The sequence below is a fragment of the Schistocerca piceifrons genome, chromosome 4 (genome assembly GCF_021461385.2).
Source record: "Schistocerca piceifrons isolate TAMUIC-IGC-003096 chromosome 4, iqSchPice1.1, whole genome shotgun sequence".
NCBI lineage: Eukaryota > Metazoa > Arthropoda > Insecta > Orthoptera > Acrididae > Schistocerca > Schistocerca piceifrons.
The window spans coordinates 239,531,945-239,558,008 of NC_060141.1; the positions used below are offsets into that span (position 1 = coordinate 239,531,945).

Genomic DNA, 26,064 nt, shown 5'->3' on the forward strand with positions numbered 1-26,064 from the left:
CATCACATTTTCAGTTTTAAATGTCACTTTATGCTTGCATAATAATCATATTCTTTATGTTGTATTGACTACCATCACTCTGGAGTAACGCACTTCATTACATAGGTTTCAAGATAGATATTCGTTTCATAATTTTATTCAAATGGATTTTTTTCAAAGCTACTCCCATCCCTGAAAAAGATATTTACTGGCAAGATAAAAACATGAAGCAGGTCATAAAATCAAGAGACAGGTATATATCTTTTACACAAAGTTTCATAATAGCAAAAACTTCCAGTGTGTAACTTTTATTTACTTTTTGACAAACTTGCAGCCACACGGGTTTCTGGCTACTGGGGAAACATTCCAGTCCTTGGCCTATACAACAAGAATTGCAGTAAGTACATTATTTACAATAAATAACATCAACCATTGCAGATAACACTTTTGTTAAATTAATAAGAATGTGTGTGAATTGTTTGTTGCTAGTGTAGATCCTCTGTCTATGTACTTTAATTCTAACTGATAACTTGTTGGTAGTCACACCAATGTAAAGGCTGAACAGTGTTTACACAACATCTGGGACACAACAAGTGTCTTTTCACAGGTGGCTCTCAGTTTGTTTTGCCAGTTACAGGGTTGGTATAGGTGGTGGTAGGAGGAGAATAGGGTCTGACCAGGATATTGTGGAGGCAGGGGCAAAAGCTAATCTACGTGTGGTGGGAAAAATGTCTGACATACTGGACCTCATTTTAGGGCATGATTTTAGGAAGTCACAGCCTTGTCAAAGTAGCTGATTAATACATTGATGACCAAGATAATACTGTGTGAGAACAGGTGTACTCTTAAGCTGTTTTTTGTAGGGATCAGCAGTACCATGATTGGATGTGATGGCCCGAGGAATCTGCTTCTGAACAAGGCTGGTGGAGTAATTATGTCCAGTGAATGTTGAGGTGAGAATGGTAGTGTATTGCTGTACAGAGTCTGCACTCTGAATACATTGCCTTGAATGCCTAGGCTGTATGGGAGGGAACATTTGACATGAAAGGGATGGCAACTGTCAAAATCTAAGCACTGTTGTGTAGCTCTGTGTGCAGCAGTGTCTGTCTGCAGCTCCACAGTGTCACCTTTACAGAGATGCCAACTTCTAAGAAAGCCAATTAGTAATGTGCCGGACAGTGCAGGCATCGACAAGGAGGTGGGGTGGGAGGGGTGAAAAATTCTTCGATTTCCATTGGAAAAAATCAGCAACTTACATATGCTTAAGAAACTTGTCTTTAACTGGCTATTTGTTCACAATGTATTCACGTTTTTTGTTCAGAGCAGTCTGACATTGGAATAAAAATTTTTCAGTGTAGTTTCATCTAGAGCAACTTCCTTTACGTAAGCCCTCGTGTTTGTCCCAATGACTGTCACTTTTCTGTACCTCAAGAGACCCAAAATTTACATGAAACAAATTACTATCGGCCTCCGAAACTGAGGATGCTCTCACAAAGTGAACAATAAAATCAATGAAAAGATTATTTAATTTTGAATGAAGTTTAAATGGGGCTTCTTATTAGATGAACATATTAAAAGAGTTGAGAAGTGGAAGACCAGAGGTGAGAAACAAAAGATAAAGCTTAGTAGATTGACTTTCAAACTGTGCCTTAACTTGTAGAAACTTCAACATAGCCTTACCTGGATATGATTCGCAGAACATTTTTAAAGGGTTTTACTCTTCTACCACACTGTCGCAGAGACAACCACCTAGTGGAAACATACTTAAACATTTTGTGTGGCTTTTCATCAAAGACTTACTGACTTATCTTAAAAGCATTTTGCCTGTTTGAGCTCTTTAGCAAGTAATAAAAAATGTCAATTAAACACTGTTCAATATTAATATTTACGAGACTATTATAGTCCTTTTAAGCAGCTACATGCACAAGATGACAAGCACAGCCTTGCACAGTGAATATTAATATTTTCTTTAGAAAATAAGAGAACTTACACCTTTGGAAACACCAGTCACACACAGTATGTGCATTGTCACATGCAAAACATACACAGTTATTCCATGGACTCTCCCTCTTCTATAGTTCATTATCCAAAACACTGAATGTTCCTTTGACTGTATTGTCATTCTTTTTGAGAGAATCACACCTGCAATCTGTGTAGTTTCGGCATCGAAAAGCAACACAACTACTGGGTACAGATTTTCGCCATTCATATCTTTGCTGCTGTCTGTTGCCAGAGCACAAGACTGGGACCTTATTAATTTGTTACCATTCCCTCAATTGTAGAAGCCACAGTTCAACTAGTGCTCCTGTTTTTGTTCTCGCACAACCAGACTTGGAGGCTTTTTTTTGAATTTGGAAACATTTTCTTGAACAATTGTCCTGCATGATCTCTGCATATTCAAGGCAGTTGAGCTCAACAAGGCATGTTGTACATAAGAACTCTGGGTTTGTTACCAAACTTTCATCTCCCGAGGATTTAGTAAAAATTGTTATTAAATTCTTGTTTGAGTCCCGCAGCTTCTCTGTATATGAATGAATTTTGCTCGCTGTCTGTTTGCACTAACTGTCTCTTCCACCATGCGCGACTGAAAAATCCTGGCTGCACACACTACATAACACATGTCAATCAGATGTGGTAAACAGGACACGATTTTGAGCATTTCTCCCTAAATTTTTGAACAATTCTGTTTGTTAACAATGCACTAGTCCTGGTACTGTCACCACACACATTTTGCTGCACCACAAATTGCTTCGCTGTTTATTTTAAAATCTTTTGCACACATTTCCTCAACACATGCTTAGTATGCACTAGAGGAGCATTCTATGTTACTTTGTTTATGATAAATTCAAAAAATGCTTGTTAATATGTCACAACAAAACATACACCTGTCACCAGGAAGAGACATCATGTGACTATAAAAGAGAACAACTGCACAAGATATATCACTTCATACCTGGTCACACGTTACAATGAATGAAGTCATATACCATGTATGACTTTTGGTGTAATCAAAATTCTACGCACGCAGAAAAGGAAAAGTATACCAACTGTATTGTTGAGAATTCAAGTGGTGAAGAATGATTTTTTCTTGTGCATCCTTTTGAGCACTTTACATGCTTACATTTATAAATCAACAAGAAATCATAATTTTTGCCATGTTGTTCATAAAGTCATAACAACTGGAAGAAATTCATAATTATTATGAATGATTCCTAAGTGACATCCCTATTGTTTTGGTGATTAGCAACGTATCCTTTTCATAATTTGTTTATACTCAAAATGATTGTTTTGAGAGATCTCAAGCTACTTGTTGTTCAAAACATCATATATTCACATTCCATACTCTAGAATATAAAAACTACCAAACACAAAGCTCAACTCCATGGACTTAATACAATACGGCATCTCCTAAGTTCTGCTTGTGATGTAATACCAATGCTGCATCTCACTGGTCGTGTTTCTTTCCTTGAGCCAAAAATCTGACTTGGCACATTCTTGCTTTCACACATTGCAATGTAGTGGAATGCGGAATTCCATGCTGTTATGTCACCAGCTCCTTGTCCATGAATGTTTTCATGTCCCATGAGAGGACACCTTAAGGATGTGTTGGAGGGGCAGTTCCCACACATGCAGTTCACAGAAGCTGAAAGAATTGTGGGAAATGGTGGCTACCAGTTGAAATATACCAACACCATGGTTAGACAAAAACTTTGCAACCAAAAACAAGAATCGAAAATGCATGTTATTGTTGACATAAATTCGAAACTATAGTGTAGTGATGATGAAGAATGCATTCTTTTTAAGTTAACTCAAGGCACACAAAAAGTAGTGGTTACTGATGAGCAAAACAAAATCCACTCTCACTGTAGCCCAAATATTTGGGGGCATAACAACCAGTGCTTTGTATGAAATATGTATCTCCCCTTGTCCTCAACACCTGTGTGGGTCCATCTCAACTTATGGTCTACGTGATCCTGCCCTCTCCCCCAACCCCTACCTTCCTTAACCTATCCCTCTTTCCTCCCCCAGGAGGAAAAGACAAACAGTTATTTTTTCTATTTTTTTGCATGTGTCTCAAAGTAGCACTTAACGTTTCTCCTCCTTAAGTAGTGGTCAACAATTCCGCCTCATAATTTTACTGTTTTCTCAACTGATATTTATTACATTTTTTTTTTTTTTTGTCACAGCTGCAACAGCAAAGTATTTTATATTTATCTACTCTACATCTACCATACACACAAGCACTCCCCCCCCCCCCTCCCCCCACATTTAGGCATCCATGTCTGTGTAGACTACCCCGAGAAATATAAGCTGTATGCCAGCATTAAAAATACTCTCAGAAATCTTCATAGTAAAAAGAAACTAAGAGCCCCCGCTACTTTTTGAACTGAACATTTAATGCATATATCAAATGTGTACAGACGTGTATCTCATGTATGGGTCAAAAATCATATCAGTCTGAAATTGCATGCACTTTAAACAGAATATTCTTTTTATGCAAAGGGAAATTTACCTGATCATAAGTATACATCAACTTGCAGTATTTTAAATGATGCCTCTTTTTTGTAAGTAGATCAATGGCATGGGGAAGACAGTAGACTCCTTCCTCATGGGAATTTGTAACCTGCAACAATATTAACAGGGCTAAAGATAAGCATTTAAAATAAAATACATTTTTCTCTAAAATATGGGCTAGAACCTGAAATATAGTGCCCACTTACAGTACACAAGCCAAGCGGTTATAGCTTCATTAATAACCACAACAGAGCATCCAATACGTGACTACTAAGATGGAAAGAGTAGGCTTACACTCAATATAAAAATGACTGTATTATCTCGTTTATATGGTGGCAGTATTGTTGATAAACATATGTTCTCCCATCTTAATAAAAGTACACAAGAAAATACATTTTTGCCTTTGCATCAGCAATATTTATTTTATTTTACATGACCTAGGTAATCTATTTAACCCACTGTCAATACTATATGATGGGAAACTGTATCTTTAACTTTTAATCTACTAGGCAGTGCTCCATCAATGTCTTGTATCATCACTTAATTTCTTTAATACATATTATAACATCTGATCCATTCCGAATTAACACCTAATTTCTTTGGCCATTACATGTTCTTTGTTTTACACAAGAATAGAAGACGTGAATAACATCTTTCAAGCAGTGACACTAGAAAATAGAGTTTTAACCTGAATTCTAGTCATGTAAAATAAAATATAATGAACTGTAGGCAGAAAACTGTGTTTTCCTGTATAATTATTTATTACGTATTCATATTCAATTCAGTTAAAATGGTTGTTGTTTCCATAATATGCCTCACCAGACAGCGGTATATTGCCGACAGATGTCCATATTGCACATGTTACTGCAAGAGCAAAAATCTTTAGGACTGTGGAATCAAGAGTGTCAGTGATTCCACACTGTGACAGTTACAGATAAGCACTAGCAGATGTTCTGCTTCCTTTACCATGAGTAAACCCCACAGGTCTAATGCCTCCTTCCATGAATTTGTTGTATTTAATAATCAGTATATTTAAAATGCTGTGTGCTGTTCTATATCTGTACCAATGCACACTTCCAACTTCACTCAAGATAAAAATAATGACTTTTCCTTCCAAAGTATTTACTGATGTACAAATATTACATACAATTGACTTAGAATTTAAAGATTGGAAAATTCAGGAAGGAATTGTGGTGTCTATCTGTGACTCAGCATCTCCACTATATGGTGAGTAGCAATATTGACTTAGAATTTAACAAGTTTCATCATCACGCAGTGTTGATTAGCAAATATAAACCCGAAGTCATGCAAATTGAGGTGCACATGTGCATACACTTAAATCCTGAATGAGATTTTCACTCTGTAGTGGTGTGTGCGCTGATATGAAACTTCCTGGCAGATTAAAGCTGTGTCCCAGACCAAGACTCGAACTCAGGACCTTTGCCTTTCGCAGGCAAGTGCTCTACCATCTAAGCTACCCAAGCATGACTCACGCCCCGTCCTCACAGCTTTACTTCCGCCAGTATCTTGTCTCCTACTTTCCAAACTTCACAGAAGCTCTCCTGTGAACCTTGCAGAACTCCAGGTTCGCAGGAGAGCTTCTGTGAAGTTTGGAAAGTAGGAGACGAGGTACTGGCAGAAGTAAAGCTGTGAGGACGGGGCGTGAGTCATGCTTGGGTGCTCTGATGGTACAACACTTTTTGCGAAATGCAAAGGTCCTGAGTTCGAGTCTCGGTCCGGCACACATTTTTAATTTGCCAGGAAGTTTCACTTTAATCCTATTTACAACCACAGCCGATGAACTGTACTAAGGTAAATTAACTTGACATACTAACAAGGGGAGACCACGATGTTTGGATCACAGATTTGCTTCAGACTTCACACACTTTTAATAGTTCATTAGGGTAACATAATGTGAAACTAATAAGACGTATTGCTTAGGAGATTTCAAGCAAATGGCAAGAGAAGTTTTGTGTGTCAATCATGTACCAGTGCACTGTGACACTGAGCATGAGCTGGCGGTGGTAATGTGATTAGTATTCAAGCTTCAGAATTGGTGGATAGCTGGACTGAGTTCTGCTCTTCTTCTTCTTCTTCTTCGTCTACACTAGTCACATTATTTGTTCATATTGAATTTGAAAGGTAATGTGATGAAAAGAGATGTGCATTTGCATGCACTTTATTTAATTTCCAATGTTGTTTTGCTGTTTACTGATTTTTATTATTACAACAAATATATAAGCAAGTTTAAAGCTTTATCAAGCACTTTCAAGCTTGTCCATATTTGACTGACAACAAACAAAAAAAATTCTCTCCTGAAGATGTTATTAAAATGCATTCAATTGTAAATCGCCAATTTTTGGTATTGATATTTACAAAAATGTTGTGTTAGGAATATTTTGCTCCAAATTGTCAAAAGGAAGAGAAATTTTTCAAAAATTTGATGAGCTTTGTTTCGCCTTACAAATTTAGGAGATTCCTTGTGCATGCGGGAAGCTGCATTCATTCAATGGAGTATAAGGTATTTTAATTTATGTTTTCTGTGTATATATGAAAAATATCATCCTGCAACTTGTAATGTCAAAAGAACAACTTCAAATGTGCCTCTAACAATTAATCGTATCTTACCTTCACATTCTAGCATTTTGTACCTCATTGTGTTATTGATTAAAGTTATTTACACCTTTATTTATTGATGTTTGACTTGGTCTTTCCAAGCCTGTCCCCTGTCCTTGAAACTTGTGCCTGTAGATCAAAGCATCCAGGTGCCAAGCAGTTCTCAGTACCTTACTCAATTGCAGGTATACAAGGTTTTGGATATCATGACAGGCACACATTTTCAGGAAAACTTTATGCATTTGGCTGTTTATTTACTGTAATTATAAATGTAGTATTTGTTGCCATAATAAAATTAGCAAAAAATCAAATAGCATTCGAAATTCAATAAAAGTCCATGCAAATACACGTATCTTTTCATCATACTACCTTTCCAATGTAACACGTACAAAATAATGTAACTAGAGTTGGTGGGGGAAAAAAAACAAAAAAAGAAAATTATATGAGCGAGACTTAACCCAGTGCGCTTGAATGCTAACCACATGACTGCTCCACATGACTGCTGCCATCTCGTGCACTGCATCGCAATGCACCGATACATCAATCATGCATAAAGTTTATCTTGCAATTTTATCAAATTCATATAACTGGTACACCTTACTACTTGCACATTATGTTGTCCTAGTGTACTATTAAAAGTGTATCGAGTTTGAAGTAAATCCAAGAGCTGAATGTTGTTGCCTCCCCTTGTGAGTTCTCATCTCTGAATACCGTGGGGTCTGATCAGAAGTACTGATCACCATATGTTACAAGATGCTCTGCTGAGTACAGATGTAGATGTAGATAACATTAATCAAAAAGCTTATCATTTCTTTCAATAGCATGATCCAAGTGGGATACGTTTACCTCCACAAAACTTGCATCACTTCAGCTACCACAGAACTTAATTTTCATTTATATTTTAATGCTAGTCAATGAGATACTGGAAAGTTAGAAAGTCCTAGAAGGGACGGGGCACACAAATAATTGAAGAGGTACAGGCAATAGACAATCACTTGTCAGAGGATGAAAAGGTTGCTAAGCTTCCAGACAACAAAATTTAGCACCCAGAAAGAGAAGAGAATTTAAAATGAAACCTCTTGTGTTGAGTCGGGACCTCTTCCTAGATTGCTGCCATATTTGTTGATTATTATTATCTGGGACAGTACAGAACAGCAGTATATTGCTGCACACAGTCTAATGTCATTTATTGGCAGTTATGCTTTGCGGTCATTGCACCACTACAAACACAGCCATTTGAGTTGGGGTATTAATGTTATCCTGCACATGGGATGTTAGTTCCCTAGTCTGGTAGCTGATAGTCTCCAACCAGTGGTGCAGGATAACTCAGAATGTTGCAGGAAGTTCTCGGATGACAGGTGCTTGTATGAAGGGCTTATGATGTGCCCAGTACACAAAATATTGATCTTACCTTATTGTTGTCTGACATGGTCAACGGGAAATTTGACAACCCTCAATTTACAGTCGTGTCCAATATCAGGCCATTGTCACATCCGAACGTGCCACAAATCTGCAGCATATCTGTGCCTTTTACAGTGATCACTCAACATCAGATGCTGTTCGAATACCTTATATACCCAAGTGGGCTTGGTAAAAACGTTAAATATGAGCAACACTAATGCACTATGGTGGCCATTCCAACCTACTGCAGAGAACTGCAAGTAATCATTTACATACCTGCTGATGATATGTACATGTATGAAGTTACATTGGCACCCAAGCATGTGTTCTGCGTGCTTCACTTTTAGTCTGGCAGTGCATATATACCTGAAGAGATTACTGTCTGAAAGCCTGGCAACATTTTCATCTTTTGTTTATGCACCTGTCGACAGCTCACTACCTCCAACTATTTATTCCTTTCATTAACTATCACTTGTCAACAACATTTCTGTTACAAAGGATGTGAATAGTGTTATTTGCTAATATATGGGTGTTGAATTTCAAAATGAAATCAGTTTTTGGCTATTCAGCCCACTTTTATTGTGACACATTACCCTCTATCTATTAAAATCCTTGAAAACACTACATATTGGTTATTAGTCTCTGTCGTAACTTATTTATTTGACAGGTTTAACTGTTGAAACATAACAGAAATATTTACAAGGAACTGAAACACACAAACTCCAGTTTATAAATCTGCATCCAGGATTTTGGTACACACAGATTCGTGTGTTTGTTGTAACTTGCATCTAAGCATTGAGAGTGCTGACAATTGTTGGAAGTGACTATTGTTCTAAGTCTGTGAAGGTTTATGGTTTGTGTTTTGGGATAATTCAGAAGAAGAAATGCCTCATACCCAATTAATGAGTATAAATTTTCTTTTTGTATCTGTGGAGAGTTAATTATGCAGAAATAGATGGAATAACCTCAAGTAAGAAAAACAATGCAATAGCCCAATCTACCATCTGCTAAACCAGACCGCAGTTATAAGTTTCGAAGGACATGAAATGGCAGCAATAGTTGAGAAGGGAGTGAGACAATTTTGTAACCTGTCTCCAGTGTTATTCGATCTATGTACTGAGCAAGCTGTGAAGTAATCTGAAGACAAATCTGGAAAGGGAATTTAAGTTCAAGCACGTGAAACAAAAATGTTCAGGTTTGTTGATTATGTCGTATTTCTGTCACAGAGCAGAAGGTTTGGAAGAGCAATTGAACAGAATGGGTAGTGTTTGGAAAAGTGGTTATAATATGAACATCAACAAAAGTGAAACAAAGGGAACGGAATGTAGTCAAATTGGCTCCAGTAATGCTGACAGAATTAGACTAGAGGAAGTATGTGTATGGAATGTAGCCTTTTGCAGATGCGAAATATGGACAATAATAAGTTGAGATGAATAGGGAATAGAAGATTTTGAAATATGGAACTACAGAAGAATGCTGAAGAATAGATAGTTAGATCAAATACATAATGAGAAGGTACTGAATGAAACTGGGGAGAAAAGAAATTTATGGAACAACTTGACCAAAAGAAGGGATAAACTGACAGGGCATATACTGAGGGATCAAGTAATCGATACCTTGCTACAGGAAGGAAGTGTGGTGGGAGCGAAAATTGTAGAGGAGACCAACGCTTGACTACAGTAAAAAGGTTCCAATGCATGTAGGTTGCAGTAGTTATGCAGAGATGGAAGAGGCTTGCAGTAAGCAAGCCTTCATTGCAGGCATTTTCAATCAAGGCCACCTGTATTATAGATTTGCAGTGTTTGGAAGAACGGGAAAGTATGCTGAGTCATTGCGTGAACGATAATCAGATCTGATCATAGTGAGTCTAGTAGCAACCATCCTTCTGCTCATTGCATTGTATTACAAGAGCTTAAATTAAATTTCACAGTCATTTACACAAAGAAACACTGCTTTTGAAGAAGGCCGTCTCTATAATGGGCTTCCACAAATTGTTGTAATTTCTGCATGAAAAACGCTAATCCAAGCCAGGCAGCCTTATGCTGGTACAACCTGATGTTAAATGTAAACACTCCTCCTCAAGATGCTCCACAACATGACAGTAATTTCTGCCCTCTTTCTCACCCAGGATGTCCCTGGACTGAATGACCTAGTCAGCAACAAGCTGTACATATTTTGCCTATTGTTCTCTGTTTACGAAGACTCTAAACTTTAGTGTTTTAACCAATATTGCGCTAAAAGTTTTATTTACTGTAATTTTATAGTGAATATCAATAATAAGTCTCACATTAGGACACAAATATCTTTTTATGCGGTTTCACAAAAGAGCAGGGCTAATTGCTGTTAGAAAGAAACAAAAACAATTAACTATTTCAGATTTTTTTCAAACGGACAAAATTCAAATTTTTTATTTTCGTATTTTGAGCAATATAAAGAGAATGACGGTAAGAGTAATTTATTCACTTTCGCTTGTTATGTTGTCTATGCTTTTCTCTATTTTACACTTTCCCGCATTTTACACTTTTTTGGGTCAGTTAGCTGAAAAGTGTAAAAGGAGGTTTTACTGTTAGAAAGCAGTGCTTCTCCACAACGAAAACAAATTTCCTTCTGTTCCCGTTGCTTGCGCAGTTAATCTGAAGGAAATATGAGAACATTAAACTGGTACTACAATTATCCAGTTAGAGGATTACTAAAAGGGTGTATCTGGAGATCTCAAGATAACTTCAATACTTCTTGGCATGCTGCTCGAGTACACGAAGCACTGCTGTTTCTATGTGAATGGGGCAACAGAGACAGGAAAAGTCACTATTAGGGAAAAAACAACCCACTCAGAATGACCTACTGCATGGACAGAAGAACACGGTGAAAGCCCCTTTCGTTGTCCCCAAAAGGCATGGTCGTGAGGATTCATATATTTTTTTAAGATGTTTCCAAGGAACAGTGAAGCAAAAATAAAGGAAATATGTAAGACCATAAATTATTTGTTGATTGATGCTGAAAGAACGACAAGTCTGTGTTTCACAAGTGTTTGCATGAAATTTTTAGGCAACCATAATACAGAGAACTATCATAACACTATATAAGAACTATTGAGATAATATCGCCTAATGGGTTGCATCATGTCACTTAAACTACATTTACTGAATGATCATTTGAGCTTCTTTTTGGATAGCCTAAGTTCTGTTAGTGATGAACATAGAGAATGATTCCGTCAGGACATTTCTCAAATGGAAAAGTGTTATCAGAGCAAATGCAGTACCACAAGAGAATTCAGCTAGGTGACTTCTTTGACAACTGGCCTGTGGTTGCCAAAGGCATCACCCAACTGCGTTACTGTAAGTTGTTTGAACATTTTATACACTGGGAGAAACTTAAGTTTCACACAGATCCACAATGTTGTCAGGAAGGAAATATTTTTAGGTATGATTCTTCACTCTTATGCTATTCACTTCTTTCATTCCTTTACGTACTGACAAATTCTTTTGCTGTTTGGATTTTGTAGCCTTGTTGTGTGAGGGGTATCATTTTGCCAGATACATATAGGAGTAATACATAGGCTTCGATACACATTTGCAGAAACTATTATTGCATGAAAACTAGGGCCTGAACATAAAGTCTGAAATTAGATCTATATTCTGAGGCAAATCATCTTCAACAAACTGTGGACAGGGTTCTTGTACTCGCATTCCCTTTTTTTCTCTTTTCTTTTGTTACCAAGAATGACACACACACACACACACACACACACACACACACGACTCTGTCAACTATGGCAGCTAAAGCCTGAATGTCTTTTTACAAAGAGAGAGAGACACACACTATTTGCACACACAAGCAAGCACACCTCATGCACACACGACACCCAAATTTGGCAGCTGAGGCCTGAAGACAACTATCACATGGGATAGTAGTGTATTGGTGGGAGGACAGAGGTAAGTTGTCTGGTGGAGTGTGCAAGGTCTAGAATGCTAACAGATGTACTGTCAGGAGGTCGCGAGGCAGGGAGATGGAGAAAAAAGAAGCATAAAGGAAAGGAGTGTGGAAAGATGGGTGGGTGCATTGGCAGAAAGCAGTAAACAAAGAGGCTGGGAGACATGAGAATGGGGAGGAGATGACGGGACACAGCTGTAAAACCATTGGGTGGAGTGTGTGGCTGCAGTATATTACCACATGTTGAGGCCGGGATAATTACAGAAGCAGAGAATGCATTGTAAGGATAAGAGTTTATAGGTAGAGGAAACAGATAATTGGCAGAAGCCTTTTGCCAAGTAGTCACTGTGATTCATAACAACAGTGGTGGAACCTTTGTCTGCAGGTAGGATGTGTAGGACAGGATTTGTTTTGAGGTTGTGTATCATTATTTTTTCTTCTGCTGAAAGGCTGTTATTCTGAGGAAGGGACCTGAGGAAGTAAGGAATTTCTGGAAGGTGATCATCAGGTAGTTAGGTAATGGGGGGGATCACGGTTGGATGGTGGTATGAACTCAGAGAGGCGGGGTTCAATGTTGCAACTATGTTTTGGTTGGAGGGATTGTCTCTGACAAGTCAATCATGGTTAAATTTGGGTGTATGGCTCAAGGTGAGGCCTTTGGATAGCACTGAAACTTCCATGGGGCTGAGGGTTTTGGTGGAAAGGTTAACAACAGTGTTATGGGAAAGTTTCAGCTTTTTGAGCCAAGATATTCAACCACTTGACAGAGAGAGAACAAAATACAAATAAAAACTTCTGTAAATTCTTTTTTTCTGTTATATTAACACCTGGATTATCTGCTCATCTACTCTGGACAATAATCTTGTTTGCTCTACTGCTTTCCTACTTCTTGCAATGTGAAGATATGTCCGATTCTGAGAGTTAGGGCTTGGAAATTTCAGTATTAATCTGAAATGAATTTTTGAAATAATAGACAACCTAAATCATTATAGCTGGAGTGACCAAACTCTAGTTTATTACAACCTGAGTACACACAAAATGTAACCATAACCATGACATTGAACTTCTAAGTTAAAACAAAAAGAGTTGAGGTATAATGTATTACCAGTGAAACAAAAAGATTTGCTCGGCAAATTTCGCACTCGTAATCCCCATCTTCTTCTCTTGCAGGTCGATACTTCTTCTTTTCAGGTAATGGCAGCCTCTCTGATGTCTTAAGACCAAGATTAAAAAGCTGCTTTCGCTGATCCAGTTCTCTCTCCCTGACTTTCAGTATCATTGGCAGCACCTGAACAACAGAATTTTCATTAAGCCACAGAAATCATCAACTCTAAACAAATGTAAGACAGAATTTTGACCCTGTGATGGAGAAACAGTTGTGGGGAAGATACATAAATAAATGTGGAGTACAGCGACGGACACCAGCATGGTGTACTCGTATGCAATCAGTTTATGAGCCATCAGAGGAAGCCTTTCTGACTACCCCAGATCCTGAATCTCGACTGGTTCAGGTCCAATGATGATATTTTCATAATATGAACTCATGGTCAGAGCACTACACTCATTCCTCAACAGTCTCAACATTTTCTCTCCTGTACATTTCATACGCCACTGTTCTAGGTTCATAGAAACCTCTGTTCATATGAAGCCCACCAACCATCAGCAGTACCTCTACAATAACTGTCATCCCTTCCACATTAAAAATGTTCCTTCCATACAGTTTGGTAACTCCTTGGCAGTCCACCAGCAGAGATGAGCAACATGTTGCCCAGTATGCTGAAAATCTTCCTAAGGCTTTCACAGATAGGCATTACCTCCCAAATTGAGTCCACAACGACTTTTCTCATGAGACATCCACAAATGCCATTTATTCTCAAACCATCCTCATGAAGCAGGTGTAGAGGAGCATTCCCTTCATTACTCAGTGACACCCTTAATTGGAATAACTGCAATATGTATTCCACTGGAATTTCCACCCCTCTCAAAGCAGTATTCATCTGCTCACCCAATCTACAAAATATCCTGTTTTATTCTTACTCCTTGCATATCCCCAATCCCTTGTCACATGGGTTAACATTTGAGGAAGATCCTGGTGAAAGACCTGAGCTATGGACTCACGCAACATACAGCACCGTCGCAGGCAGTGTCATCTGTGAAAGTAGTCCAACCACATATCAACTCTGCAGAAAATTTTGAACAGCCTTTTATGTGGGCATGACCATATCCAAATGAACTGAAAACTATCTCCACCCAAATGAAAAGAAACTGAAAAACTGTAGTCACAGTACAGATGACCACCCAGTGACAGACATGCTTATGAGCATGACATGCTCAACTTCAATGGCTATTTCACAAAGACAATAGGACAGCATGTGACAATCATTTGTTAGCAAAAGAAGTCATTGTTATAGATGGCAGTGATATCACTTAACAAGATAAAGAAATGAAAAACTTGGAATAAAGGGATACACGAGGGAATGCTGATGGTGACAGAAGAATGAATGGAGCAGCAACAAATTAAATAAATGGCTCTTCTTCTTCTGTTATTTCAAGCTTTTGCCCTTTTTTCATGATGGCTGTCCGGCTAACACTCATTTACACTTCAGTGTTTACTCTGTCATTCTTTTATTTCTTGACTTGTTGGGTGGTCTTTCTGGCACCTGTTAACTTGAATTTTTAAAATTCATTTGCTGCTGGGATGTCATTCTGATCTACCTTTTGCCTTGTTCAAATGTATTCACTTTTAGTCTGGAGCCCTGTTGATATCCTACCCAGCTTACAAATCAAACCATTCTCAAAACTTTTCCCTCTGTTTAAGCATTTCAAAGTCTTGGACTCCATAGCTCTCCTACAGTAACAATTACAAACAAAAATATATAAGACTGTACTTCTGGGTGATATGCCAAATTGTTGTTTCCATTTGTTGCTACCCAGCTATCATTTTCAGGAGCTGTGACTTTTGCCTGCCTGGACTCCACCGGACTGAAAATTACTCTTGGTCTCATGCAGCTATTTATAGCAGGGACTGTGTCCCGAAACCCATTACACTCCATGATACTCTTTTGTTTCTCATATTTTGCCTTGATATTCAGTGAAACGGAAATTCTTTCAACATTTTCCAACTCTGGTGGCTGATTTTCCAACTCTGGTGGGTGTTATGGCCAGTGAGATTTTAAAAATTGAGTTCCAGGCCCCATGCATTGTTTGAATTGAACCCTCCACTCCTCTTTTATTAGGTTTTCTGGCATCTTTATTTTGACAGACTCCTCAATTTTGCTGTTCGACAAGTTTGCCGTTTGTACCATGATATTGGTCTTTCCATATTTCATTTCATCATTATATTTGAGGCATGGCTCAGCGGCAGTCGATATGCTTTGTTGTTTAATCAGGTGTGTTACTGATGTTCCTTGCATTTCACATAACAACAATGTGAGCTCTGACAAATGAGTATCAAAACTGAGAGTTAGCATCAGAAATTGAACTCAGCTATAAATTGTGGTGTGAGACAAACAACATTTCACAGTCTGGTTGGGGTCCAGGCAGTGAGTACACATAACAGCAAAACACACACCACCTGAAAAAGATGGCTGGGTCAGTTGTCAAAATATTGTGCAGGAAATGGAAACAATTAGACAGATCACCCAGAAGCACAATATTAATCAGCCATGCCAAGAAAACCTGAGACATCAAAAAATATATACAACCAACAATGTAATTAAAAGGAAAAATTAATGTTCAAGGTCAGGTTCTCCAGCTACTCGATTTCTTCATGACCCGCCTGATGCAGTTCTTCCAAGGTTTTCACGAAAGCATGCAAAAGAGTGTCCCAAAGGATATGTGATACTGCCTGCATCACCTTCCTGCAATCATACCTGGCAGAGTTTTGCAATGCCCAGATGTGGAAAGAAGAGGCAGTTCTTCCTGAGCCACAAAAGATGTGGACATATTTGCACTGGATGGCACAAAAGCAAGAATTTGGCACCCGTGTTTTGACTCACAAGATGCTGTACTGGAGTGAATATAACTACTCTGATTTCTAGGCAGCCTCAGAATTAAAATTGTAGGCTAAAAGTCTCTTGGTGGTTCTATAGTCCAGTTGATGAGATTTCAGTTGAACTGCAGAACCTCAACTGCTTAGCACCGTGATGCACCAGAAAAAACTTGTTTGTCAGGTTTTGTGTATGTATCAGTCTATTGTAAGCTGGTAAGTATATTTATTTTTGCTGACTGACAATTAACTTAAAGCAGAAATAGATGATCTTGTACATCTAAAAGAATTTTTAAAATTAAAGTGTCAGTACTTTCTGCTCTAACATCTTCGACATTCTTGAAATGTTTAAGACCTTTTGACTTGCATGAAACTACAATTACATGGTGCTAAGAACAAATTATTAAGTATGTGATGTATAATTAAATGCTCACCTGTTTTAAAACCTCCAAGTTGGACCGTGTGTCAGTTGCAATACTGAAGAGCAATCTCTCCAAAGAAAACATGGAAGGCTCACAGCTTTCTTGAATATCCTGTATGAGAGACAGATTAATAACAACTTTTCCTTAACATTTACTCAGTTAGTGACAAAATATCATTAGCTACAGCACTGTAACATGTATATTACTGAGGTGTTGCTGAGTGAATTATTTAGAAAACTCTCCGATTACTCGGCCTTGGATAGATATTTATTTATCCCAATCACACAGAAAACAGCAAAAGGAATGACCTCTGTAGTGTAAAAATAAATTTTACATGTTTTTCGAAGTATAAATGCAGTAAACACATAATCTTTTAAAAAATCCTTATATAGTACAGCACACTATACACTGACGAGCCAAAACATTATAACCACCTGCTTAATAGCTTGTTTGTCCATTTCTGGAACGAAATACATCACTGATTATGTGTGTCTCAGATATGACAGTTTGTTGGCAGGTTTGTGGAGGTATGTGGCATTAGATGTCTACACACAGTTCATGTAACTGGCGTAAATAACAGATTGCTGATTTGTGTATGCAGTGATGGCACCCAATAGAGACCAGATGAGTTCCATTGGATTTACAGCAAGTGAATTTGGTCATCGAGACATCAATGTGAGTTCACTATAATGCTCTTCAAACCGCTGTAGCTCAGTTCTGGCCCTGTCAGCATGTCTTTGATTACCACCACAGTTCCCATGCAAGTGGAGGAGAATGTCTCCCATAGCATATTACTGCTCCCACCAGCTTGTATCACTGGCGTGCTGGACGTTTCATGCTGCCGTTCACCTCGATGATGGGTTTTGTGAAGACAGCCGGTGACCTAATATACCAAAAATGTGTTTCACCCAAAGAGCCAACACATTTCCACTGATCAACAGTCAAATCCTGATGGTCCCATGGCAATCGTAATTGAAAGTGTCATTGGGTCAACAAGTGAACACGTATGGGTGGTCTGCTGCAGAGCTCCATGTTCAACAATGTACAATGAATGGTGTGCTCCGAAACACTTGTGCATGCACCAGCATTGTGCTCTTTTAGCAGAGATTCCACAGATCACCATCTATCCTACTTTACAGAGTCGACGAGCTCCGAATGCGTTCTGTGAAGAGTCGTGGACATCCAGCCATTTAGCACCTAGTTGTGGTTTCACTGTCCTTCTACCTTTTTCTTTAGGTGCTCAGGATACTGGCATTTGAACATTTAATCAGCTTCACCACTTTTGAGATATTCATTCACCTTCTCTGCTTATTAATCTGCCCTTTGTCAAAATAACTTATCTCAATGGATTTCCCCATTTGCTGCCTATATCTTCACTACGGTGATCTCCAATCCGTGTCTGCTCCACTTACATACTTTTGTTACCACGCCACGTGCCCACAATGCCACCAGACTGCATCCAACATCACAGTTGGCAGTGGTCATATTGTTTAGGCTTGTTAGTGTACATCAACTCAACAGCACTTAATATACTGCACCTGTGATTTAATGATCATGATCTAGAATGTAAGTCTCATTGGAAATTGCTGTCTCCTAAGGTCAAAAGAGAGAGCCTTTGGAATGAGTAGTATCAGTGGAATAAAGGTTATTCGACTCTCTTCCTTTCCTTTTTCAGATTGTCAGTTCAGTTCAAATGCACTGCAATCACCTACGCATACTGCCATGTGCCAATACATAGTTTTGACAGGTCAAGTTTCTGTATTAAAAGAACTGGAGATCTCACTTAAAGTTAAGAGTGGTATGGTGAACTGGGCTGGATCATGTGAGTGTAGGAATTTCTCTTGGAAATTGATGACCCCATCAGAACTTCCAAAGGTATAGTAGGCCATATGTACACTGATGGAAAAAAAATCACAACACCAAAAAATATTTAATGTAGAGTAATGAAATTTCAGGAATACCTTTATCTAGGTAACGTATTTAAGTGATTAACATTTACAAGATCACAGGTTAATGTAAGTGTGAGATAAACCAGTGCAAATGTGAAATGCTGGCACATATGTTGAATGCAAGCGTACAAATGTACATGCATTGTATTGTACACGTGCCAGTTGTCAGTTTGTCAGATGTAGTTCCATGCCTGTTGCACTTGGTCGGTCAATACAGGGACAGTTGATACTGTTTGTGGATGAAGCTGTAATTGTCATCCAAAGATGTCCCATATGTGCTCGACTGGAGACAGATCGGGTGATTGAGTAGACCAAGGTGGTATGTCGACATTATGTATAGCATGTTAGGTTACAACAGTGGTGTGTGAGTGAACTTTAACCTGTTGGAAAATACCTACTCGAATGCTGTTCATGAATGGCAGCATAACAGGTCGAATCACCAGCATGATGTACAAACTTGCAGTCAGGGTGCATGAGATAACCATAAGTGCTCCTGTCGTCATACGAAATTGCACCCTATACCATAACTCCAGGTGTAGGTCCAGTGTGTCTAGCATACAGACAGGTTGATTGCTGGCCCTCAACTGGCCTCCTCCTAACCAACATATGGCCACCACTGGCACCAAGGTTGAATCATCTTTAATCAGAAAATACAAAAGTCCTCCATCCAGCCCTTCAATGAGATCTTGCTTGACGCCATTAAAGTCACAAACAGCAGTGGTTTGGGGCCAGTGGAGTGTATGCTACAGTGCATCTGGCTTGGAGCTGTCCTTGAAGTAACGGATTTGTAACAGCTCGTTCTGTCACTGTAGTGCCATCTGCTGCTCAAATTGCTGCTGCAGATGTAGTACGATGCTCCAGAGCCATATACCAAACAAGGTGGTCTTCCCTCTCAGAAGGGAACCTCCCCATCGCACCACCCTCAGATTTAGTTATAAGTTGGCACAGTGGATAGGCCTTGAAAAACTGAACACAGATCAATCGAGAAAACAGGAAGAAGTTGTGTGGAACTATGAAAAAATAAGCAAAATATACAAACTGAGTAGTCCATGTGCAAGATAGGCAACATCAAGGAGAGTGTGGGCTCAGGAGCGGCGTGGTCCCATGGTTAGCGTGAGTGGCTGAGGAACGAGAGGTCCTTGGTTCAAGTCTTCCCTCGAGTGAAAAGTTTACTTTTTTTATTTTCGCAAAGTTATGATCTGTCCGTTCGTTCATTGATATCTCTGTTCACTATAATAACTTTAGTGTCTGTGTTTTGGGACCGCAACGCAAAACCTTGCGATTAGTAGATGAAAGGACGTGCCTCTCCAATGGGAACCGAAAACATTTGATCGCAAGGTCATAGGTCAACCGATTCCTCCACAGGAAAACGCGTCTGATATATTCTATACAACACTGGTGACGGCATGTGCGTCACGACAGGAATATGTTGTCGACCCACCTAACGTGTACACTTGGCGAATGGGTAAAAAGATCCTTCTACCTTGCCCGATTTAGGTTTTCTTGTGGATGTGATAATCACTCCCAAAAAGTGATGAAAACATAAGAGTTTGTCACATAAACTGAAAATAAAAAATTAAACTTTTCACTCGAGGCAAGACTTGAACCAAGTACCTCTCGTTCCGCAGCTGCTCACGCTAACCACGGGACCACGGCGCTCCTGAGCTCACATCGTCCTTGATGTTGCCTATCATGCACATGGACTACTCAGTTTGTATATTTTGCTTATTTTTTCATAGTTCCACACAACTTCTTCCTGTTTTCTCGATTGATCTGTGTTCAGTTTTTCAAGGCCTATCCATTGTTCCCTTGTCAGTAGTGCCACATGGCTGTCTGGAGCCCAATTTTCTTGCAACCGTACATTCTCGTGACCCCCACTGTATGTCATCATGTACGACGACTACATTCCTGCCGAGTCTTTCTGCAGTATCACAAAAGGAACCTCCAGCTCCTTGTAGGACTATTAAACAACCTCATTCAACTCACTGGTGGTTGATAATGACTTCTTCGTTGTCTTAAAGGCATTCTTGACTAACATCAACTTAAAACGTTCATTCTCATTCTGTTACAGCATGTATTAAAAGAAAACCTGATTTGCATCCTCGTAATGGTGCTACTAGCGCCACTCTTATAGGAGACTGGTGCGATATTTGAATAAACATCAACCTTCAGGTGTAGAAACATGCCTACCAACCTTTTTTCCCCATCAGTGTGTATGAAGTTTGGTTTGAATTACACATGTGTTCCAGATGTATGCTTACATGTCAGCCCTTCCTTCTCCTACCACCACTCCCATCCCTGGAAGTGCTATAGGTGACCTACATCCAAGAAATTAATCCCCTCCCCCTAGATAGTATATCATGCGTTCAATGTTTGTCACTTGTTTTCAATTATTTTTACATGTCACCTCTCCACCTATTTATAAAACTTACTTTTACATTTTGTTCTCTCTCAAAAGTACTACCTAAAAAGGAAAAACATACTTACCTTAAAAACCTGCTCAGCAGTGTCAAGCCAATGTGGCTGAGCAAAATAGACACTCTCAGAAACCAGGTATCCTGTGCAAATGCTTGAAGTGAAGGCTCGTGGGAAGACAATGATGAACTGGCCTGGCTCTTGGACAGTATGGCAGAGAGACACACCGTGTTGCACGAGCATTGGGGGCGGCACCATGGCAGTGTCAGAAGGCAACCAGATGGTGCGATTGCGGCAATAACGTGGCACCAGTTTCCCGAGAGCGTTCCTGAATGCTGTACTGTAGGTGTCGGGTATGCCATACCTGCAAGAAAAGTTGAGCTTCAGTGTAAATTGTCTGAACAACAGAAATGGAAAAAATTATAGACGTATGTCCTTCAAAGTTACCTAATTGTAGTACAATATACAACCTGTAAACTTTTACCTGCAATGCAACACTTCTAGTTGTGGTGCACCGGCAATAAACTCTTGTGTACTTAACTACTGATCTACATATTCATCTGTATGGAATGTGGCAGAGGGTAGATAGTCTACCAATATTAATTCAGAGTGTATATGCGAACAAGGAAAAAAAATTCCTTGATTTTTCCCAGATTTCCCGGTTAAAAATACACTTTCTCCCGGGTGAAACACACTTTTTCCGTGTTAAGTGACAGTATATTTTCCTGCGGAACTGCAAAACTTATCAACCCTTTGAATGGTTAAGGTTTTATACAAGAGTGTAGAATTTCCTGGTACTTTAGAAAATGAAACTCAGGGAAAAAGACACGTTTTGGAAATATCTTTGATGTGCACCAACCTGTACACTGCGTATTTTCATATTATGAAAGTATACATTGGGATTATTCCAACAAACACCGCATATTGCTTTCTGAATCATTGAAATTAATGCACTTTTGTAAGCCAGTCATAGCTCATGTCAAGTGATCTTGACAGTCAATGACAGTGGATATTCAGAGCATAGGACACGTGATGTAGTCAGCCAACAGCAACATCACTGTTACATAACACGAACACACAAACAGGGAAAGTTAATAGTTTAAATTAATATACATAATGTTGCTACACATATAATATTGGTCTCTATGGTTAATAAGCTGCAAGAGAAGCTAAGCTTTCACATATAATGTTGATTTTTTTTTGCCCATGTTACACTTTAAGATATATCACACAAATGTGGCAGTAAAATTTTTAATAATGACATAAATGTCTGATCTTCAGGGTTTGACATTCTTCTAAATGGCTCATCATCAAAGAGTTGATTTTTAAATGAGAATCAAACGCTCTGTGATTTAAGAAATTCATGGTACATTCTCGCAAATAGTTCAACTTACGTAAAAGGATACTTACTTTGAAAGTAACACTTTTCAAACCACCATTCGCAATATTTTCCCGCAACTTATTAGAAATAGGTTCATTTCAGCAGCTGCCAGAGAGCACAGGTAACAGGCAACATCATGCTTGCGCAGCTATCATGACTTAGAAAGCCCGTATGTACGTACATGTAAAACATTAAAGATCATACATTATGTCATAAAAGAAACAAGACATCAGAGGATACTCCAAGAGCGCCGTAATTTCATGACCCTTACTAAAATGTGCACATTTAAAGTGCATACTCAAAGTGCACCTTTGTATGTCCAGATTCCCAATGAAGTAGACTTCGACCTGATATTAAGCTTTTCAGTGTGGTTTTCGGGGTGTAAATTTTCTTGGAGCACCAGTACTGTATTATATCATGTTTGGTTCTTTATTATCACATAATGCCGTATGTGCTAGAAGATGAAAATGTGCACTTGAAATGCAGTGAACAGTTGAAACCAGCCAGTGGAATTAAACATTTCTTTCAAATACACTGACTGCCTCTGGGGAAAAGGTTAATAAAAGTCAAATTTCTTTAGCAAACACACAAAAATAACTTCATTGTTCTGCAAGGCGATTAATGCTTGACTGTCAGAAAGGTGGAAATAAAATAAAATCTGAAACTAATAACATATTTTAGCCTTCCGTAATTATGTGAATGTATTTCAATTAAATTGATAGCTCCCGGCCTCAGATATCAGTTTTGTTTTCATTTGACGTGAGAATAAATGAAGGGGAAACAAGCAAAATCACTAAATGTAAACACAGGTCACATGGAGACTATCCACTATAACTCAGACTGCTCTGCATATCAGCCCGGGATCTACCGATATTTGCGAATTGGGTCAGTACTACAAGAAAATCAAATTTTCAAAAATATATTCACATCGTAGCGCACATCTTTATGAAAAGTCTGAAACATAAAACGTACATGTTCGAGGAAATGTAAGAATGTTATTTGCTCTTAAGTGTGCCGAAGTGCAGTGCCACGCCTCTTCATACAGCATTGTTCTATCGCACATTGCTGTATTTTGCTATGCAGAATTGAAACAAGTATATTTTGTAATGGATGCCATCAGACTATATTCAAGACAGTGGGAATTGAAATGTCCTGTGGTGCCTCTCCTGCTTCCAGTTGACTGGTTTGACAACCTGCCCCTCTTTAAAAAAAATCTTGCAATTAATAGCAGATGGGATTATTTGTAATTGGGATAGCAAGAACTCAGACAAGAGACAAGCAAGAAAGTAAAGAAAGTACACATTTCTTCAATCCTTAGCTCCTAGCATTTTTTCCTCTCTAATCTTGCTACTGCTTTACATGATGTGCTTTCCTTTCTGCGAAAGAATCTATTACCTCATCAAAGTTCATCAAACGTTTTGCTACATGAAAAATCGAAATGTCGTTATCTAATACTGAAAAAGCTGTTAATACAAATAATACCCAAGAACGGTGTGGTTCCTCGATCTGATTACATCTATTTCGTCACTGCCTGCTAGATAAAACAAAATAGGCCTTTCTAATACTGCAGCAATTTTTTAACACACACCAAATAAATAAGACTGTTTTGGCGCAAATGGTCATTTTTATAACACGAAGTTCATGAAGTACCAATATCAAATGCCTATTAGGCCTACTACAACAAAAAAGCTGCATGTTAGGAAATAGTTTCACATTTCATTCATACACACCAGTTTCTCAAGCATGAGATCGAAAAGTAGTATTTTTATATAAATTTGGAATCATCTTATTCTTCCATAATTTGTGTGATACCTTCGTTTCTTCTCCTTCCTTGTTCTAACAAACAATCTTGTCATCACCAATTCTGTAGATATTCCTGCCATTGTCAAAATTTGTTCGCCGATTACCTTCACTAACGCTGCCAGAATCAGCAGTTTAATTAACCCGCAATTATTCTCCGTTTATGCGTTGTTACATGTTCATACAACACGTTTTCCGCATTACTTCCAGAATAGAACTTAAGCAGTTGCTAGCTGGGGACTGTACAACTGGTCCTTACTAGAATGAGATTTTCACTCTGCAGCGGAGTGTGCGCTGATATGAAACTTCCTGGCAGATTAAAACTGTGTCCCAGACCAAGGCTCGAACTCAGGACCTTTGCCTTTCGTGGGCAAGTGCTCTACCATCTGAGCCACCCAAGCACGACTCACAACCCATCCTCACAGGTCCTGCACACAGTGGTCCTTACTAGTGTAGCGATCTGGCCAAAAATTTTCTGGCAAAATTTCATTTTCTTGGATACATCGAGAAGATAACACATAATTTTTCTCGCCTGTTATACCTGTTAGTCATTTATTTCCACTCTGGTAGTCTGAATCTATAGATTTCACTAGTAATTATAACAACATTGATCTTTCGCAAACCAAATGAACCACATAATCAGACAGCGATTGGCATTCATCCATTCGCCTTTACTTCGCTCTGCTTGTATGGACCCGTGGTCGCCTTAACTGTTTGGCTATCTGACCACACTTTCCATCCAAACCAAATTCCCAAACCCTCATACACTATTTCCTTAGTGATCCACTGTCCACAATCCTCATTGCTCGCAGCACTTAGCATGATTCCTACAAGAGGTCGGACCTGGGTGCATTCGCTTAAGGTATCATGTAATGCCATCAAGGCATTTATATTATAATTATTATAATTATATGTGTGGTCTCTCTTCTTTCTTCCATGTCCAAAAGATCAGACACCACACATATAGTAGTCATACTAGTGATTAAAAAATAATAACAGCCATATTAATGATTAAAAAATAAGGCAATTCACAGTTCTCATAACTAACTAAACATTATGATTGTTTAATATATCTATTTGTTTGTAAATAACATATTTCCTTCAGTAATCTAAAAGCTTGCCAAATTTTATGTTTATATGGTGAAGTACAAAGCTGTAAGCACACGATTTCTTTAACCGAGAAACCACCCGAAGCAGTTTTCACTACAAACACAAAATGATACACAACTTAATTTGTAAGAATCATTAATTTACCAAATCTTGCTTGCGCCTGTGTGAAGGTATTCAATCCAAGGGAGACCATGAGGATCTCTGTACCAACAGCATGTTGCGAATAACATTCCCACATGGAGGGTTGGCACTGTCACGCCTGAAAAAAAAATTGAGCTTAGTATGGCTTACTGTAATCAGTATTTAAAGTGGTGTCCTAATTAACCTGACACTTTAATTTTTATTTTTTATTGAACTTTGCCATTTGTCTTGGTCTCACATTGAACTTCTGCCCGAAATATAGAATATCTTGTCTCAAATGTTCTACAAAAATAATATTTGAAAATAAAAATTAGCTGTTAGCTATTAGGTGCACATTTTTCTAACACCGAAGGAAAGCTCCAGTATACCTTACTGGATTACCACACTTGGGGGGAGAGAATGTTAAGTTACTTTCTA

General features: G+C 38.6%; 1 protein-coding gene across 1 annotated transcript in view; it reads right to left on the reverse strand.

Moving 5' to 3' along the window:
* LOC124794633 overlaps positions 1–26,064 on the reverse strand; it is a 188,879-nt gene that overhangs the window by 14,607 nt on the left and 148,208 nt on the right. Inside the window, exons 17-21 of the mRNA XM_047258140.1 lie at positions 25,651–25,765; positions 21,288–21,579; positions 16,864–16,962; positions 13,547–13,729; positions 4,493–4,603 (exon numbers count right to left, since the gene is read on the reverse strand). Of these exons, the coding sequence (XP_047114096.1) occupies positions 4,493–4,603; positions 13,547–13,729; positions 16,864–16,962; positions 21,288–21,579; positions 25,651–25,765 (800 nt within the window). The remainder of the gene's footprint in view (positions 1–4,492; positions 4,604–13,546; positions 13,730–16,863; positions 16,963–21,287; positions 21,580–25,650; positions 25,766–26,064) is intronic.